Source organism: Delphinapterus leucas, chromosome 11, assembly GCF_059928025.1.
Source record: "Delphinapterus leucas isolate spDelLeu-1000000601 "Yukka" chromosome 11, BTC_Dleu_Yukka2, whole genome shotgun sequence".
Taxonomy (NCBI): Eukaryota; Metazoa; Chordata; class Mammalia; order Artiodactyla; family Monodontidae; genus Delphinapterus; species Delphinapterus leucas.
Genome location: NC_143139.1, coordinates 26750366 through 26769523, shown reverse-complemented (window position 1 = coordinate 26769523; position 19158 = coordinate 26750366). Strand labels below are relative to the sequence as shown.

General features: G+C 38.5%; 1 protein-coding gene and 1 non-coding gene across 2 annotated transcripts in view; both read right to left on the bottom strand.

Moving 5' to 3' along the window:
• BICD1 (BICD cargo adaptor 1) overlaps positions 1-19158 on the bottom strand; it is a 195782-nt gene that overhangs the window by 20076 nt on the left and 156548 nt on the right. Inside the window, exons 6-8 of the mRNA XM_022577915.3 lie at positions 16326-16477; positions 13619-13936; positions 12467-12660 (exon numbers count right to left, since the gene is read on the bottom strand). Of these exons, the coding sequence (XP_022433623.1) occupies positions 12467-12660; positions 13619-13936; positions 16326-16477 (664 nt within the window). The remainder of the gene's footprint in view (positions 1-12466; positions 12661-13618; positions 13937-16325; positions 16478-19158) is intronic.
• On the bottom strand, positions 17133-17235 carry LOC115802872 (U6 spliceosomal RNA). Its single transcript, XR_004023451.1, has one exon. It is a non-coding gene; the product is annotated as a U6 spliceosomal RNA (small nuclear RNA).

Below are 19158 nucleotides of genomic sequence, written 5' to 3'. Positions count from 1 at the left end.
CAGTTCTCAGTAATCTTAAGGGAACAAAAGAATGCAGAAACATTGCCTGTTATCAGGCAAGAGAAGTAACAATAGCAAACATAATATTTCAGTTGTAAAAAACTCCCAGTTTTGCTTCATTGGTAAAGATTAGCCTGAAGTACTTAACCACCAGATCAGCTGGAACCTAAGGGACGATGATGTTGACCTTTTCTGACCCTCCTGACTTCAATCAACTCCTTGGACTCAACCAAGCCCCTTCATGAATATGCTTGTTGTTAAAACTTCCCCAATTTTGCTGTTTGGGGAGACACTGCTCTGGGAAAGATCCCCGGTGTTTTCCTTACTTGTGGCAAGTAATAAATCCTCCTTCTCCCATTCTTTGGCTTGATTGTGTCTTTTGGCTGGACACCCACCAAGAGGTGAACCCAATTTTTCGGGTAACATTACCTACATCTAATCCATTCTCCATCTCGCTGTCAGGGTGATCTTATATACTAAAAATCTGCTCCTCTTCTTAAAACTGTTACCTGTGCCCTTGGAATAAAGTCTGCTCTCACTAACCTGGCCCTCTGTTTTCAAGTCCCTGCCTGCCTTTCCAGTGTCATTTTCCATCACTCCCAAGTCCTGCTGCAGTTTCTAGCACCAAGCTCATGGCCTTTGTGCAAGCTGACTTCCTTTCCTATAAGGCTTTTCTCATTACCCACACCTGCACCCCCACCTGTAACAGGGAAGAGCTATATCGGACTCCATGTTGGATCTGTTTCTTTGACTTTAACCTTTGATTTTCATTGCTTTTGTAATTATAATCATACATAACCAGGGAACCCTGCGCCTCTGTTAAATTAAAGTGCCTTAGTTCAGCTCACAGGGAGACAATCTGACCCTGCCCACCTGTGAATGGCTACAGAAAAGAAGAAATTTTGCAAGATAAATGGCCTTTTTACTTTACTGCCTCACCTCCTCCCCCTCTCTGTTCTATAAAAGAAACTGGCACCCAGTCCCCAGTAAGACGGTTTTTTGGGGACCCTAGTCTGCCATCTTCTTGGTCTGCCAGCTTTCCGAATAAGGTCGTTATTCCTTGCCTCAACACCTCGTCTCCCAATTTATTGGCCTGTTGTGTAGTGAGCAGAGCAAGCAGAGCGAGCTTGGACTCAGTAACAAATTTGGCTTAGCCAGCCAGGAGCCTTGCTGCTCGTGGCTAGCCGGCCCTGGTCAGAGAATATTGGGGCAAGGTCCTAGCAGCTGCCGGGACCATTTGTCCTGAGGATCTTTCCTTCAAAACTCCCTGAAACAGCACTGGTTACCCCAGCGTTTGGCAGATGAAGCAAGGAACAGACAAACTTCTATGAGTTGACAGGCTCGATTTTGGAGGGTAAGTCGCTCTGGCGTGCACACCGGGAATATATTACACCCCTCAATTTGGGCTTTTCCTTTATGGGACAAGCCAATCTGTTTGGTTGGGGTGCCCTGTTGGAGAGAGGAATTGTCATTGGATGATTTTGGGAACCAGTTTGTTGGGTTTGGTTTTGGTTTTGTGTGCATCAATGTTGGAATTTGTTTGTGCCTTTTGTGTTGGAACTTGCGTCTTTTGTGTTTTGGTGTTATCAAACATATAAAAATGGGAAATACTCCATCTATCCCAAAGGAGAGCCCTTTGGGGCATATATTAGATAACTGGGTAAAACACAGCCATGAGCCTATGACTAAGAAAGACATACATACTATTGTAATAGGGTGTGGACCCAATATATGTTAGGATCAGAAGAGCTATGGCCCCTGAATGGCTCACTCAATTATTATACGATCTCGCAGTAGAAGTGTTTTGCAAAAGAACAGGGAAAAGAAATGAGATTCCATATGTAGAAGCATTTATGCTATTGCATCAGGAGGAAAAGGAGTCAGAGGACTGCCACCTTATGGTGCAGCGATCTAAAAGGAAACTCAAAGGGGAACCTGTTCTACAAGGGGAAGAGGGAGAAAATGAGAGTGGGGACATGGTACTCCAAAACCTAAACTCTCCTCTGGCTCATACAACTTCTCCACTGGCCAAGCAGGCTGCACCAGCAGTTGTTCCAACTGCCCCCATGCCACCAACATATTCACTCCTTTCACTGCCTCCTGTTTCCCCTACCCATAGGGATCGAATAAAATTTTCTGTGTTAACACCCGAGGCACAGGGACCTGGTTTAGTATCACCATCTAAGACCCAACAGGGCACCCAATTTGGACAGGTAGCCATTTCCACAGAAGGGCAATTTCCCTTGTGCTGACATCCTGTAAGTGGCCAGGGTACTCCCTTAGACTTGAGGCGTCTGATTCTAATTTCCCCTCAGGAGCCCCGGATAATTTTGACAGTGGCGAGCAAGTTCGTTGACTTTCTAATAGATACGGGTGCCACATATTCTGTGGTAAACACGAAGGTGGCTCAGAAAACATCTCAGTCTATCTGGGTCACGGGAGTTTCTGGAGAAGTACAAAACCATTCGTTCTTAAACGTCTAGAATGCCAACTAGGGGACCTCACCCTGAAACATAGCTTTTTATATATGCCAGAGTGTCCAATACCCGTTTTGGGATGAGGTCGCCTTTGTAAATTAAATGCTCAAGTAACTTTTTCGCCAGAACAGCCTGACATCAGGGTCCCACTGGAGCAAGCTTTAAGCCTACACATGGTGCCCCCGGAAACCCCAGAGAAGGAAACAAAGTCATCCTAGGAGAAACTTGCCTGTATCTTTGAGATGAAAATGTCCTATTTGGTCTTCTCAGGAACCCTCATCTCTGCCATCTTTTTAAAATGCAAATTTTGAAAAGAGGGTAAAGTAATTTAGAAATTGACTTGTCAAGGATAAGTAGAAATCCTAAGTGTCTTTTAAGATTTAGCCGTCTAGACAAGGGAGCTTGAATGGTTTCCACCTGCCAGAAACCCAACTTTAATCCAAACTCTCTTGTAAACTGATGGGTTTTACATGGCTGTACCTGACTCAGGGCTGAAATTTTGAAATGAGAACCATGAGGTCTCTCTGTTTGTGTGTTTGTGTGTGTCTTTGTCTTTGGATAACATTGCTGAGATTAGCTTGTAAATGAGCTCTATTTAATTGGCTTAAAGAAAAGTAAGCTCTTACAAATCAAACAATTCTAAATACAAGAGAAATTAAGCTAAGTGAATTTCAGGTTCATGTGAACTGAGAAATATTTAGTATTAAATTAATACCTGATATTATTGTTTAAGTTTATTGATCTAATTAATGTAGACATGTCTTTAGATTCATCAACATTAAGTATAATACTTTCACTGCACCTAGGTTTAATAGAAGTTAAATGAAATCTTATATCTGTTACAAATTTGTCAGCAAGAAAAATAACTTGATATGATGAAACTTTAAAGTAAATAACGAGATAAGAGCTTTTAGGTAAACTCTATAAGAATAATTATGTTCTAAAAATAATCTAAGATAGTCTCTCCAGGTTTTGGTAACTATTACTTGCCTCTTGGTTTTCACTAGAAATTAAGGTTTTTAAGAGTCAGGGATTCTAATTTATATTTAAAGCTACTGAAAATAATAAAACATTTCAGTATGGTAGAACGTGTGTTTTCAGTTAAGGTATGAGGAATGGAATTACATTTTACTGAGAAAGTTTTATATATGGTCAGGATTAACTAAATTTATTAATTATTTATAAATTTATTTTTGGCTCTGTTGGGTTTTCATTGCTGTGCGCGGGCTTTCTCTAGTTGCGGTGAGCAGGGGCTACTCTTCGTTGCGGTGTGCGGGCTTCTCATTGCGGTGGCTTCTCTTGTTGCGGAGCACGGGCTCTAGGCGTGTTAACTTCAGTAGTTGTGGCATGCGGGCTCAGTAGTTGTGGCTCGCGGGCTCTAGAGCACAGGCTCAGTAGTTGTGGCGCACGGGCTTAGTTGCTCCGCAGCATGTGGGATCTTCCTGGACCAGGGCTCAAACCCATGTCCCCTGCATTGGCAGGCGGATTCCTAACCACTGTGCCACCAGGCAAGCCCAGGATTAACTAAATTTAAATTGAAGTTAACTAAGTAAATGGATTTTGTTAAGTAAGCTAATACAAGACTGGAATTTGATCTCTTTCTCTCTGTTATAAGTGCTCCCTTTTGATGACAGATTGTATGAGTTTCAGTCCCCTTAGGTGACCTGTATTTGTTTTCTTTTAATCATTTTGTGACTTTGGTTAAATGAGTAAGTATTGTTTCACAGTGACCTATGATCCTGTTGTGTTTTAAAAGCTTTTTGATATTTTTAACAAGCTTCCCAAATATCAAAATCTGACTAAGCTTTTTAGCCTCCAGCTGACTCTGGGATACTTCAAAAGAACATCTCTGAGACATCTCGGAGAGGAATGTCAAACGAAGTTTATTTGGTATGTTAAATTACTTAAAAAATATTGCCAAGTGACTGGAGATGAACTTTAGGTTATAGTGCATGGATAGATGTCATTAATATAGATATTCCAAAATGTATATGGAATCCCTAACATCCGATATATCCTGATATGTTATAATCATAATTCTAGTTATTCTAAAATGTTATATGTCACAGAAATGTCCAAGTTTCCTGCTAATTGCATTGTATTCCAATCTTTTTTTAAAAATTAATTTATTTTATATGTTTATTTTTGGCTGTGTTGGGTCTTCGTTGCGACTAGCGGGCTTTCTCTAGTTGGGGTGAGCGGGGCCTGCTCTTCATTGCGGTGCGCGGGCCTCTCATTGCGGCGGCTTCTCTTGTTGTGGAGCACAGGCTCTAGGCGCACGGGCTTCAGTAGTTGTGGCATGTGGGCTTAGTAGTTGTGGCACGTGGGCTCTACAGCACAGTCTCAGTAGTTGTGGCGTACGAGCTTAGCTGCTCCACAGCATGTGGGATCTTCCCAGACCAGAGCTCGAACCCGTGTCCCCTGCCTTGGCAGGCGGATTCTTAACCACTGCGCCACCAAGAAAGTCCGTATTCCAATCTTTAACCAGGCTACTTTAAGTTTTGTCCTGATGTTTTTACAAAATGAAGATTTTCAAGAAGACTCATAAAAGGAGCTTTTTAACAATTAGTTTCTGATAGCCTTTAGATAATATCACTGGACTGGGTAACAAATGACAAACCTAATGGAAAACCTGATTACTTCATCCAGATCAACAGGAATTAATTACATGTGACTGAATGAACTGGTAAATATGATTTATAACTTTATGACTTTGGAAAATATACTGGCTTTATTCTTTGTTTTTCAGAAAAAAACCTTTTCTCTTATGCTATGACCTACAACAAGTTGATAAAGTATGCTTTTGTAAACAAAGATGAAACATTTATCTTTTTGTCTCTACTTGGTTGATCCTGCCAGTAGCATATGCTTGTCTCAAAGATTAAGCTGTGCATACATGGCCAGTACAGTGAAACTGCAAATGGCTCATTAAATCAGTTATGGTTCCTTTGGTCGCTAATTCTTGCAATTGGATTATAACTAGTTATACTAATCATTGTTTTAGTGTGTTCTTTGTTTCCAAATTGTTTGTGCCTCCCTGCTGCACTATGTCTTCGTCAGTGTTACCAGCTGCATTTACTTATATCCTACTTTATAAGATTGCTGTCTCTTACAGTACCCAGTGTGTAACCAGGCCTCCAACAAAACCTCTATGCCTAAACATCTTGAGGAAATAGATCCCATTTATAACAAAATAATTATAGTGTGATTCTAGGTATGGGTAGAAGCAACAAGGGAAAATGTCTCCTGGATCATAATTAGACAGAGGATCTGGAGAATCTTTAATTATCAATAGGGCCTAATCCAAAAATTAGCACCTGGAGTGGCATATCAAGAATTTTCACCTGATCTGGGATGAACTTCCCAGCGCTGTGGGACAAAATTTGATCATGAAATGTCTCCCAAATATTGCTCAAATTTCTGACCAAGAGGGGAGGATCTGAGAAATGGCATCAGTGATTGCAGCCCTCCAATGTGAGCCGGTGAGCCCTGAGGAAACTCGGGAAGGAGAAGAATACCTGCCATCTAGCAGCCATCAGACTACAGCCACCCCCCACAGTGAGCCCTGAGGAAACTCAGAATGTGAAAATACAGGATACAGGCCCCAGATAGCTGAGGCACACATCAAAGGAATGATTTCGGTGAGCCCAGCCTCTTGCATCTTCCCATACATAGAAAAGCCCTAAATTCCTTAAAGACAAATCTCAACATTCGAAACAACTGGCACCTATGGTGGACATTCCCAGAAAGATCCATGTGACGAGACGCAGCAAGAAACAGAATGGTCATCGCCCCTTTTCCACAAGATTATGGAATGGACATTGACAGTGGGGAACTGTAACAGGGAAGAGCTAAATCGGACTCCATGTTAGATCTGTTTCTTTGACTTTAAACTTTGCTTTTCATTGCTTTTGTTATTATAATCATGCATAATGGCCTGCCTCAGGGAACCCTGCCTCTCTGCCTGAACATAAAGTAAAGTGCCTTTGTTCAGCTTACAGGAAGACAATCTGACCCTGCCCACCTGTGAATGGCTGCAGGAAAGAAGAAATTAACACATCCCCTCCTATTTTGCAAGATATATGGTCTTTTTACTTTACTTCCTCACCTCCTCCCCCTCTCTGTTCCATAAAAGAAACTGGCATCCAGACCCCGATAAGATTGTTTTTTGGGGATCCTAGTCTGCCATCTTCTCGGTCTGTCGGCTTTTCGAATAAAGTCATTATTCCTTGCCTCAACACCTCGTCTCTTGATTTACTGATCTTTCGTGCGGCAAGCAGAGCGAACTTGGACTCGGTAACATACCTTCTGCCTATTAAGGTCTACAGTTACCTATCATGACCAGTGCTTGCATTTCTTCTGCGAGGATTTCCTCACCACTCCAACTCTTCTATTTACCAGGAACATTTATTAATATCATTACTTATTTGCCTATCTACTTCCCCTTAAAGGGGAGAACAGAGGTGATGTTTTACTTGAATATCATCACATTATACCAAAAGCCAAAAAAAGTACCTGACACATAGTAGATGCACAATATATTTTGTTAAATTTTGACGAATGAGTAAATGAGTTAATGAAAGAAATGTGGTTTTGGTACATATTTAAGAACATAGGCTTTGCAATATAACAAACACAAATACATGTTTACTGTTTGAATATATGGAAATGTAAAGACAATTTTCACTAATGAATGTGTATCTATTACTAAAGGGGTGACTACATACTAAGGTTAATACATTTATGAGCTGCTTTAAAAATCGTTAAGATCTAAAATATAGAAAATTTTCAGATTTCAAAACAATACCATTCTTTCACATTAGTTCAGTAATGGTTTCAGAGAAAGGGAAGGAGCGAGGAAAAGAGAGAGCTAGGGAGGGACAGGAACCAGAACATTCAAGAGAAAAAGCTCCTACAAGGAAAGCACAGGTTCACGAGGAGCAAACTGCTTAGGCTATTACTTCAAGAAGGGAGTTCAAACTTGCTTTTTCAAGTTTCAGATTTCTTGTGTATCCTGTTGCGATATTGTGATTTATAAGAAATGTATATTTGGTCTTCGTCCAGGATTCCTGACCCTTAGCTCCCCAAACCCTTGGAATTTCTTAAGTGCTAAGAATGACAAAAGTGTCTCTTGTTGTGTTAATGAAATGACTTTAGGACCCCACCTAAGGGCGGAGGCTGGTTGCCAGGAGAACCAACCACAGAATTAGAGTTGGAACTTTCAGTTGCAACCCCTGACCTTCCGGGGAGAGGCTGAAGGTTGAATCAATCACCCAGCGGCCAACAATTTAATCAAACTCATGCTTCTTTAATGAAGCCTCCATTAAAGTCCGAAAGGACAGGGTTCACAGAGCTTCTGGGTTGGTGAACACGCGGAGACTGGGGGAAGAGTGTCGTTCTAGAAGAGCAGGCAAAAAAAGCTGTGCACCTATCCCCATTCCTTGCCCTCCACATCTCTTCTGTCTGCCTCTTCCTGAGTTACATCCTTTTATACTAAACTGGTGATCAAGGAAGTAGGAAATTAATTGAATCTGAAGAGCGGGTCATGGGAACCTCTGATTTATAGCCAGTGGGAAGCCCAATCTATTGCAGTGGGTCAGAAACACAGGTAATGACCCGGGCTTGCAGCTGGCGTATGAAGTGGGGGGTGGGGCAGTCTTGTAGGACTCAGTCCTCAACCCGTGGAATCTGATGCCATCTCCGGGTAGATAGTGTCAGAATTGAGTTGAATCATAGGGCACCCAGCTGGTGTCAAAGAATTGCTTGGTGTGGGGAAGCACTCCCCCGCCCTCCATGTTGCATTTGGGTCCCTAATTCACTTGTACAAATGATGCATTTAGGTCTTTACTACAGACATAACATCTCTGGCCTATGAACTGCATGGATTCCTTTCACATATTCTGGTAGACTGATTTAAATTGTTGATTAAATTGTAAGTTTTTATTAATTATATAGGCCTAGGTAGTGAAGGCATTGAGATACAATGTTGGCTACAAAATAACCACTGATATTATGAAGATATACTACCTGCTGCCTGATTGCAAACTTGCTGATATCAGAAGGGCCCCTTTTGATTCAAGTTCATCAAAGCTCTAGTAGGCACATGGGGGAGGACGCTGGAGTTTGTATGCTAGATAAGGATAAAGTCAAGAACAAGAAAGTCAACAAGCCATGGCTGGAAACTCTGGGATTTCAGGGGCTGAGGTAGCAGAGAGAGCCATAGCCAGAATTTTCCTCCACAAGGTTTTAGTAATATTGGAAATCAATCAGTACAATGTACTAAAAAATTAGCACAAAAATTCTACTAATTTTGAAAATCAATGCCCTATCCTAGAACTGATTTCCCAGAAATTGAGAAATTCTGCCTTGAAGAAGATGTGGTTTCTGCTTACCATCTCACAGAAGTGAAATCTATTTGAAAATATTCCTTATATATGGTAAATAATATTTTATGTTCTGTTTATGTAACTTTTAAAAGTTAAATGAGATTTATACCTCTTCCAATTCCTCAACCAAAGGATCCGAAACAAACTAATATCATTTTATTGATTTAATTACTTCAGTGATCCACAATAGAAAACAACCTATATATCTGCTTGTAAGGCCAGCAGGTCCGGGGAAGGGCCCAGGGAGTCAGACGGAATTCCCGCCAGGGTGGTTGATGCAGCCGAACCCACGAGTGGCATCAGCCCGGGACTTTCCACCTGCTCAGGAAACAGACCCGGAACTTTCCACTCGGCCCCGGTCTTCCCGCTCCCCGAGGGGCAGAACCAACGGCTCTGAGGCTGATGCAACCAACACCTGACATTGCCACAACACACGAAAGATTACCAAAAAAGGGGGCTGCTTCACACAGCAAGCGCCTCCCCTGCGTCCACCTCTATAAATTTTGTTCGCGCCCGCACCCGGGCGCAACTTCTCTGGCCCCTTTCTCTCGGACCAGTGAACCTCGCCCGGGAGCGCTCCCAAATAAAGCTTGTTTAAGCTCTCCTCCGTTTGTGGTGCCGTTCCTTACACTGCTGATTAGAATAATTAAAATCACCTAAAAAGATATATTAAAATATTTTTGGGGCTTCCCTGGTGGCGCAGTGGTTGAGAGTCCGCCTGCCGATTCAGGGGACACGGGTTCATGCCCCGGTCCGGTAAGATCCCACATGTCGCTGAGCAGCTGGGCCTGTGAGCCATGGCCGCTGAGCCTGCGCGTCCGCAACGGGAGAGGCCACAACAGTGAGAGGCCCGCGTATGGAAAAAAAAAAGTGATGAATATATATTGTTACCAGCAAGTAAATTTATAATAATAACATATTAAACTCATAAAACCTATTATTTCCCATGGGTTTAAGATATTTCTTGCATAGGACATAGGACTGAATATATATGGCATATTTTCCCTTCCTCAGCTTAATGAAAACATTTTATATAGTAAAAGCATCAAATAATGTTTAATATGTTTTATACAATATAGTTCAGCCTAGGAAAAATAATATATATTGTCAATAGTGCAAATATTTTTAGAAGCTACAATTTGGTGTAGCTGGCTAGTCAGTTTCTATAGTAATTCATTTAACCAGAACCTTTTAGAAAATGTTGCTGGGTTGATTTAAGAATTTATTAACGATTAATCTGATTGGTTCCATGATATCCAGTTAAAAATTCTTCAGGCTATAATAACAGCTTTACTTCCTTCCTGCTTTTATTATTTTAACTTCAAATAAATGGTTAAAAATATAAGGTTTATTAATATGCTAAGTTGTCATTAAAATGATTTTCTGGCCTAATGACGATTCTGAATTCCACATTATTTCTCTCTCTAATCTTGTATACAGCAATCATTCCTAAGGCCTATGGCATTTTCTCATTATTCAACACTAAAGAATTTAAGACCACATAATAGTATTCTCATTCATGTATGCTGACTAGCCTTAGAGTTGCAAGATGTGTACAGTGTCTATAAAGTTGTAGAAAGAGTCAATGTGTGAAAATGTTGGACTTTTAGTACATGATATGCTCTTTTTGACAGCACATCAAAATGGAGCAAAAAACATAAAGATGTTCATACTTTAACTCAGTGATCTCACTCTTGAGAAGAAAATGAAGTAGATGAGAAGTTGAATGCATGCTATTCCTAATAGAATCTTATAACAAATAATGGAAAACCATCTCAGAGGCTAACAAGAGAGGAAGTAGTGATTAATGCAATAACAATATCTGAAATAGAATCTACGCTACAACCTTTAAAAATAAAAATAAGACTAGGCAGTAACATAGAAAAGTTTATGATATCTGTTAGTGGTTTCCACAATGTAATGACAATGATGTAAAATAGATATTAATGTAAACAAGCATCAAATAGTCATACATAAAATGAAAATAGTTAATAATATTATTAATTTTAATCTTATTGATATGTCACTTTTAAAATTAAAATACAATAGGGTTACTTATGAATCACAGAATTTATTTTCTAAGTTCTAGAAGATAGTGCTACTAAGTCCAGTTGGAACACAAAAATACCTGTGGGTTTTATTTAAGTTAGGTGTCCTGATGAATCAGGACCACTTTGGTGACTCACAGATACTTCCAAAGGGGTCTAAAAGAAGAGGATAAGAGTTATGAAAGGAGGAACATCCAGGAGAGTTGTTGCCTTTTGTTTTAGGTGTACATTTTGGCTGTTAAGGCTCTTCTAACTCCTTATCACTACCTATGTCCTCAAACATTCTTAGAATGTTTAACTTCTGCTATAAATTTCCACACCATATCTTTTAATCCCAATCAGTAGGCTGACTTATGAATCAGATAAGGAAAGTACAGTATTAGAGATCCAAAGGCTGAGGTTTCCAAAAAGGAATTAAGGTAAAATTGAAGTAAATTTTTAAAAAAAAGAAAAATTCTGTGGCAAACTCAAAGGTTACAGTAGGGGCCGGAAGATAACAGAAACAAGTGCAGCAGGCTGGATATAAGTAATTGGGAGCGAGAGGCCCTGTGGTAAACTGCAGTTTGCCCTGTTTAAAAAAGCAGCAGGCACTACATAGATCCAACAGGTTGCTGACATGCATGAATGCAGACTTAGGGCTGCCAGATATTCAGAATCCTTCAAGAGAGCCCAGAAATACAGCTGTTCAGGTGAAATCTCCTGAGTTTCTAACTGTTGACAACTAACTAGAATTAGTTTTAATTTGTCATTCCCTACAGTAGCCTAATAACAGCTGCCTTTGGGCTTATTTTGTTTCACAGAATTCCTGTGTACCACCTCTGACCTATAGTTAGCATGCAGGCAGGGATTTCCCAAAAGGATGATCTTTATCTGCCAGAAGTCACATTTTCAATTGAGGCCTTTCGTAGAAAAAATAAAAAATATTATAAAAAGAAAAATGCTAAACAGTGAAGCTAAAGTAAGTTGTGAGCATGCTGGTAAGCACAAATCAATAAGGGCTTACAAACTATAAGAACATTATGCTAAGACCTTAAATGTTCCTGAGGAGCAAAACCTTAGAGGATTTTACTTTTACATTCTCTATAACTGAGGAGACATTCTGAGTCACTACAAAAGGAGATCAGCCCAAAAGGCTTTTTATAAAGATGGCTCCCTTTACTGAAATTACATTAAAAATGATCAGAAGAAAAGGACAAAATTTGACCAAGAAGGAATTGCTATGAGCTACCAAACTGCAAATAGGACCTGACTGTGTGTGTCCTGTGTTGTGCCTGTTGCTAGTTTCCCTTCAGCTATCCCATTCCTTCCAACTCTCATTTTCCATCCTTGACTGTTAAAAGGAGGTCACTGGAGACTCCTAAGAAATGATTGTCTGGCTGAGTAAAGAAGGAAACCGAAAGAGAGGTATAAAGGCATTTTTACTTTAACCGTAGGAATTTACCGTCATTAAAGTTAGACTCTGCGGATGGGTGGGAGTGAGTGGTTGGAAGGAAGGGGAGAGTTGTCTATTCAACTCATCATTTGCATCACATGCACCCAAGGAAAAAATGTTTACCTGGTGGAGCCACGGTTAACCTTTTTTCCTTGCTGAGCCGGTGCCCTTGGATGAATTCACTCATGGAAGGGGGGCCCTTCAGAAGAAATGATTCTGTGGAGGTGGGATCAGGGGGAACTCTTAATAAATTCTGTAGGTAGGAAGCCCCTGAAGTCCTGGGACGGCTCTGATCACAAAGGGAAGGTGAAAATTGTCTTGCAGGAGATCCAAGAAAATACATATAGGAAACAAAAAAGTTTTACTTTAATTACCTTTCAAAGCCTCACCAGTGACAACATTATTTATATTGGCATTTTAAATTTTTTAACAAGTAAATCAAGATTTTCACTAAATGTTTAGTTTCCATACCAGGATACAACCCTATTTGGAAACTGTACTGGATACTGGAAAAGAGATTTATTATAGTTAGTCAGTTTGAACCACAAATAGAAAATATTTATATTGTTTCTTAACTGAAAACTCCTAAAATAAAAACTTTACTATTAACTGAATATACAGGGTAAGTAATTCAACATCCAGGACTCTGGAAAAAGGTCATAAAATCAAGCCATTAAAAACCATACAAGTGACTTTTGAACAATATTCACATAACAAATGAAAAAGCACAAAAACCTGCTTTTAAGAAAAAGACTATACATATTCCATTCTATTTGACCTAAATAGAGACATCTCCTTTCAGTCAGTCACCAGTTTTCGGAATATGGACAAAAGTTCCCCTAAGAGAACACATTCATATCCTTGCCTCCTTAGAGAGAAGCTGGTAAATAGCACCATTGCCATTAAAACTATCACCCATGTAAAACATAGCTTCATTCTTAATATTGACCTTTTTGTCTACCAATTTTTAGGTTGGAGGTAAGGGAGAGGCATATTTATGCATACAAGGAACAGCAAAAATGTTAACAGACACTTGAAAAGTATATTATGGTTAACCAAGAGATGGGGTGTGGGGGACAGAAAGGAATAAATAAACACAAGTATCCAAAGGTTTTAATTTGGAAAAACCAACATTGGCAAGGCCCATTTATACACCCACTCCCAGTTTTTCCCTTCCTTTCCTTCCTCCATCCTCCACAATAAGAGCACATTAACTTTTGCAGTTAACTAAAATCTGGCCACTGCACCATACTATGAAGATCGCTGCATGCATACCTTTTCCTCTGAGTGCCACTGCTGACCCGAATGTTGGGTGTCTGTGGGCCCTGACTATGCAGGAGGTAAGTGTCTATGGTGGGCACGGTGACTGATGCCTCCCCACTTACTTTAGGGCTGCCGATCTTGCTCTTTCCAAGTTTGCCTTTGCTGCGACGGGACTGCTCATGGTCAAACTCTAAGTCCTCCAGCCGCTGGGTCAGGGCGAGTTTTTGCTGGATAGCCATTCGTAACAAAGTGTTTAGAGTCTTCTTCTCATCCTCTGCAGCTGCTAACTGTCTCTGCATCTCATCCAACTGTGTGACATATTCATCACATCTGGAACCACAACAGAAAAGTGGTCAGGAGAAAATCTTGGTGAAATTAAGTTTGGAACTTAAGTTGAAAGTAATGAATTTTACTGGAATTTAGATATTTGGAGCACTGGTCTTCCTAGATCACAATGGAAGTAATCTATTAGAGTAGAAAACTGGAAACAGAGCAGGTTCAATAACTGATAGTTAATCTATACAATGAAGTATATATGGGGACATTGTTAATAGGTAGCATCTTAAACCCCAGAGACAGAGTTATTGTGGTTGCAGAAGAACCAACAGTAAAGTCTCAGGTAATGTTCACAGCATTGTAGATGTGTTACAATGGCTTTATAGTCTATGCCTGTAGCATGCAAAAGAATAATAATATTTGTAAAGAAAATATGTACTTCTTTATCTATATTTATAGGTTTTATTTTAATTGAGTACAGATTGTAGTTGCTATTGCTTTCAATATGGCAGATTTGCCTGAATTAGAAACCTGAGTATCTTCAATGATTTCCCAAACAGATGATAAAGCAATAGGTGCAAACCAAGATTTGCATAGGGTTCAAAACAGATATAGCCAGCTGTCAGGAACATCTTTATTCAGGTTTGATACTTGTGCTGCAGCAGGAGGATAAGCTCGGTGGTCTTTTTTCTACCAAAAGTAACACCTAAGCATATGTACATTTGGAAGGAAGAATTATTCACAAAATTATTCAGAGTTTTTTCTGCATTTATTTACCTACTAAGATAGTAAGAGCTCTCCATGAATCAGAAGATAGTTAATGACTTTCTGGAGTTACCCAAAATGTATTGTACAAACTTTGAAATTAACACAAGACTTTTGGTATTTTAAAGAAAGAACAGACTTTGTAGTGAAAGAACTTGAGATCCAGGTGGGTCCCATTTTCTTTTTTTTTTTAAATATAATTTAATTTAATGTTTTATACAGCAGGTTCTTATTAGTTATCTATTTTATACATATTAGTGTATATATGTCAATCCCAATCTCCCGGGTTCCATTTTCTTTAACACTGAATGTCAAGAAGCATAGTAGGAATATCATAAGAAAAATCAGGGCTTAGTAAAATAAAATGTGGATTTCAGGACCCTGGATTTATTTTAATTGGTTAGATAAAAATATTTTTAAGAATACTATGGAGTAAGGCAGTTAATATACCTGAAAAAACAAATTTCTGTGAAAATGCATTATTTGAGGATAATAATTCTTATATAAAGCGGATGGAGACTTTAAATGTCCCTTTAAAAATGTTTTGATTTCCTTTACAAAGAGGGGGGCATTGTGCACCAAACCCATGCTCCATCCTGCCACCCTCCACCGCCATAGTGGCCAGAGGTGTGGACATTCTACTCCCCAAACTCTACTGTGCTCAGACCCAGAAGTCAGTTCCCTTCAGTTCTCCTGTAACCTTGTGGTCTCTTAGGCACTCGGCCACCTCACTGCTATTTCCAAGAGTCAATAACAAAGTTTGAGTTTGAGCCTTTTCTCTTCTGACACTAAAAGTAAGCTGGACAGATTCCAGGGCCCAGGATTTTTTTTTTTTACATTATATCAGCTACATGTAAGTAATTTACTGAATCTGTCTAAAAAATAAAATATAGTGGTGCTTCATAACAAAACTGGTGGGGAGAGGTAGTAAGTAATATTTGTCTAAATAATTAGTTGGGCAGTGTGAAAAATTTGGTGATATATATAATTACATTTTAGAAATTATAATTTAATTCACACTATATTCAAGTAATTAGCTGATATGATGATATTAATCTTCATTACAAAGTATCTTTTTCACACAAATACTTGCTAATGATAAACACTTTTATGTATACAGAAATAAATGTCAGTGATGATAATGTAATATTTAGCTATTTTAGGAAGTGAGTTTTTTCCCCCTTATTGGAGGTGTTTTTTTTTCTTTTTTCTTTTTTTTTTTTGGTCTAATTCTTTTGGGCACATAAGGCTCTAGAAAAAATATCTATTATATTAATTTAAAAACACTTGTATGGGGAATTTCCTGGGAGCCCAGTGGTTAGGACTCTGCTTCCACTGCTGGGGGCCTGGGTTCTATCCCTGGTTGGGGAACTAAGATCTGCAAGCCGTGTGGCACGGCCAAAAAATAAAAAATAAATAAAAATTTTTAAAAATTAATAAATAAAAACACTTGTATGTAGAAGAATTGCTTGATCCAGTGTGTCCAGTAGAGGGCTCTGGAAAACAGCACAAAAGATTTTATCTTAGATTTGTCAGAGTGGAATCTCATGTATTTTCTTTACACCTTGCCCTTTTAGATGGCAGACTAAGTAACACTCACGATGCACGAAGATGAACATGTGCATTTTGAAGTCTTTTCCCCATGTACCACACCTAATCTTGCAAGAAAAACTATTACCTTGTTGCAAACATTGCTCTCAGGGATGAGAAAGTTGCTGCATCTTCTTTCAAAGCCTTCAGTTCATTTCTAAGTTTCGTCATAGTTTCAGTCACCATTGCTTTTTCGTTTTCATATTTGTTCTTGAGATTAGCTAATGCCACCTCAGCTGTCTAAAGCAGAAAAATCACAATGCTTACAATTTTCATATCAGGAAAATCTATCATACACATTCTTCATGCTGGGTCTATTTCTTTCATAAATAAAAAGTGAAATTGTCTAGGTTGAATTTTATATAAACATATATATGTACTTCGGACATAGGGCAATTTGTTTTATGTCAAAACATAAATGTGAATCTATAATGTGGATAAATTGCCCTAGAAGCCAGCTGTGAACCAGAGTCACTATCAAGAGCTAAGGGAATGATAGTAGTTCAGTAAATATTTAATGCAGATTGTTGAGAGTGTGGGATTTTCAGATATGAAGGGAGCCAAAATGAAACTTTATACAAGAAGGGTTTTATCAAGGAGAAGTTAGTGAAGAAGCACAGCTTCCAGTCGAAATACAATAGAACTCAAATATTCTTTTGTCACCTGTGCTTGGTGGGTTTGAAACATATAGAATAAAAGACACAGGTCATTGCAATTTATAACATGAGTATAGCAAACTATAAATCCATATTATATATTTAAGGAAAAGAATTAACAAAGAATCAATTATTTCCTAAGTCTTTGTATACAGCTTCTTCAAAACAATAAATTATAGTCAAATTCTTCTTCACAATCTCCGTAAAATCAGATTCCAAAAAATACATATACATATATTTAAAATATAGAATGTTTCACAAATTTGCGTGTCATCCTTGTGCAGGGGCCGTGCTAATCTTCTCTGTATCGTTCCAATTTTAGTGTATATGCTGCCAAAGCAGGCGCCAAAATATTGAATGAATTAAAGTATTTGTTTGAATTTGGGATTTGGGCATGTTTAAGTTCTTGGAATTAAGAGTGTTTCAAATTGAGAACTAGCCCAACACACAGTAGGAAATAGAAACAAATAAAAAATGTTGGCTAAATCAATGCATGAAATCAATGTATATTTAGGGACGCCTAGTTGATGCATAACCCCCATGGTATTCATATTGAAGCCAAACTGGAAACACACCATTTTTACAAACTGTTAACTACAGTTTTCAGAGTGTGTAAAAATATTCAATACTAATGAAAAAAGCCCATTACTAATGAAAAAAATCGATTAGCAATGGGATTTCCCCGGAAGACTACTGTGGTTTTTTAACATTTCTTTTTGTGCTTCAAGTGGACAGCTTCAACTTTCTTCTACAAAGTGCCAATCCATTTATAGAGATAAATGGATTCTTTTTTAATTAAAACACTATTGGATAAGGTAGTTAATGTTTTTATTCCAAAGTCATAACTTAATAGTTTTTTTAATTTTTATTTTTAATGTAACTTAATAGTTTTGATTATATTTAAATTCAGATTAAAATGAGAGGTTACTCATAAAATAGTTTAGTATGTTCTGTAGTGCTACAACTCAGTAGAAACTTTAGAAATGTTATAGATTCAGAAAGTTATCCAGAATGCAGAAATCGACCTGGGGAAAAATGGCAGTTGTTTGATTTTTTAAAAATTTAGACACATGATCATTTAGAACAGACAGTTAAGTTTAAGTTGTGAAAATGTAGATGTAACAAGTTTGTAAACACGTGGAGCTACATACATGGTCAGTTATCTAAGGGGAAAAGAGAGGGAAGTGACAGAGAGCAAGATCTGAAACAGACGTACAAACTCATTTATTGTGAAAAATGCCCCAAAGGACTCAGCAATGTCTGTAGATTTGTGTCCACAAAACTGCACAAAGCTTTTTCAGAATTAAGAAAGTGTAAGTATCTCTAACCCATTAGCAGATTTGCTGACGTCTGCATTCACCACATTCTCCCAAAGTTGATTTTCTAAATAAAAAATCTTGTTTCCAGCCACAGAGGTCTAGATCTAGGATACATTAGTTACTTCCTTTGCAATGTTCCCGTAAATTGGATTACAGCATGTACAACATCAAACTGTAATTATCTGTTCTATTCTGACAACCCCAGAAGTCTGTGAGTCTTTTTCTGGAAGGCAGGGACCATGTATTGGCCTTCTTTGAATCTTTAGCATCCATCACTGTTTAGTATACAGATGGTCCTTTGTAAACATTTACTAATCTCATCAGAAGACGCTGTGCTTACAAAAAACCTTAAGGTATATTAAAAGTCATAGAGAATGCAGAATGCCTGTTTTTTTTTTTTCAGAATGCCTGTTTTAATAAAAACAGGAAGATTCTCTTTTTTTCCTCTATGACAGAATTCTTAGCTTAGCCTTAATAACAATTATTCCACAATGTCTAAATATAGTGGATGTCATCTGTAGAGACCTGAGCTATTTATGGCACACAGCATCACAGCAATAGCCCTAACGTCATTAAAATGTAAACTAAAGACATGGCTAGAAATGTGTTTACATTTAATTTACTGAGACCATATGGGCTGTGACACTAATGTAATGCAAATGGCACCACAAACTACTATGAAAATAAAAATTCAGCCAGGAATGCTTTGAACTGCTCTGAATTCCTATGGCACTGTTTATATCACTCTAAAATGCTCGATGATAGGTACTATCTTGTAAATAGTTACAGGCATGTATTGAAATTCTACTAGATTACTAGTCATTTATTTTTGCATCCCTACTTACTACCTGCCATGAAATATGGAATCAATGAATGCTTATTGACAAATTAGTCTCTCTTGGCTGATCAACCATGCTTATCTGTACTTCTATGTCAATTAAGCATC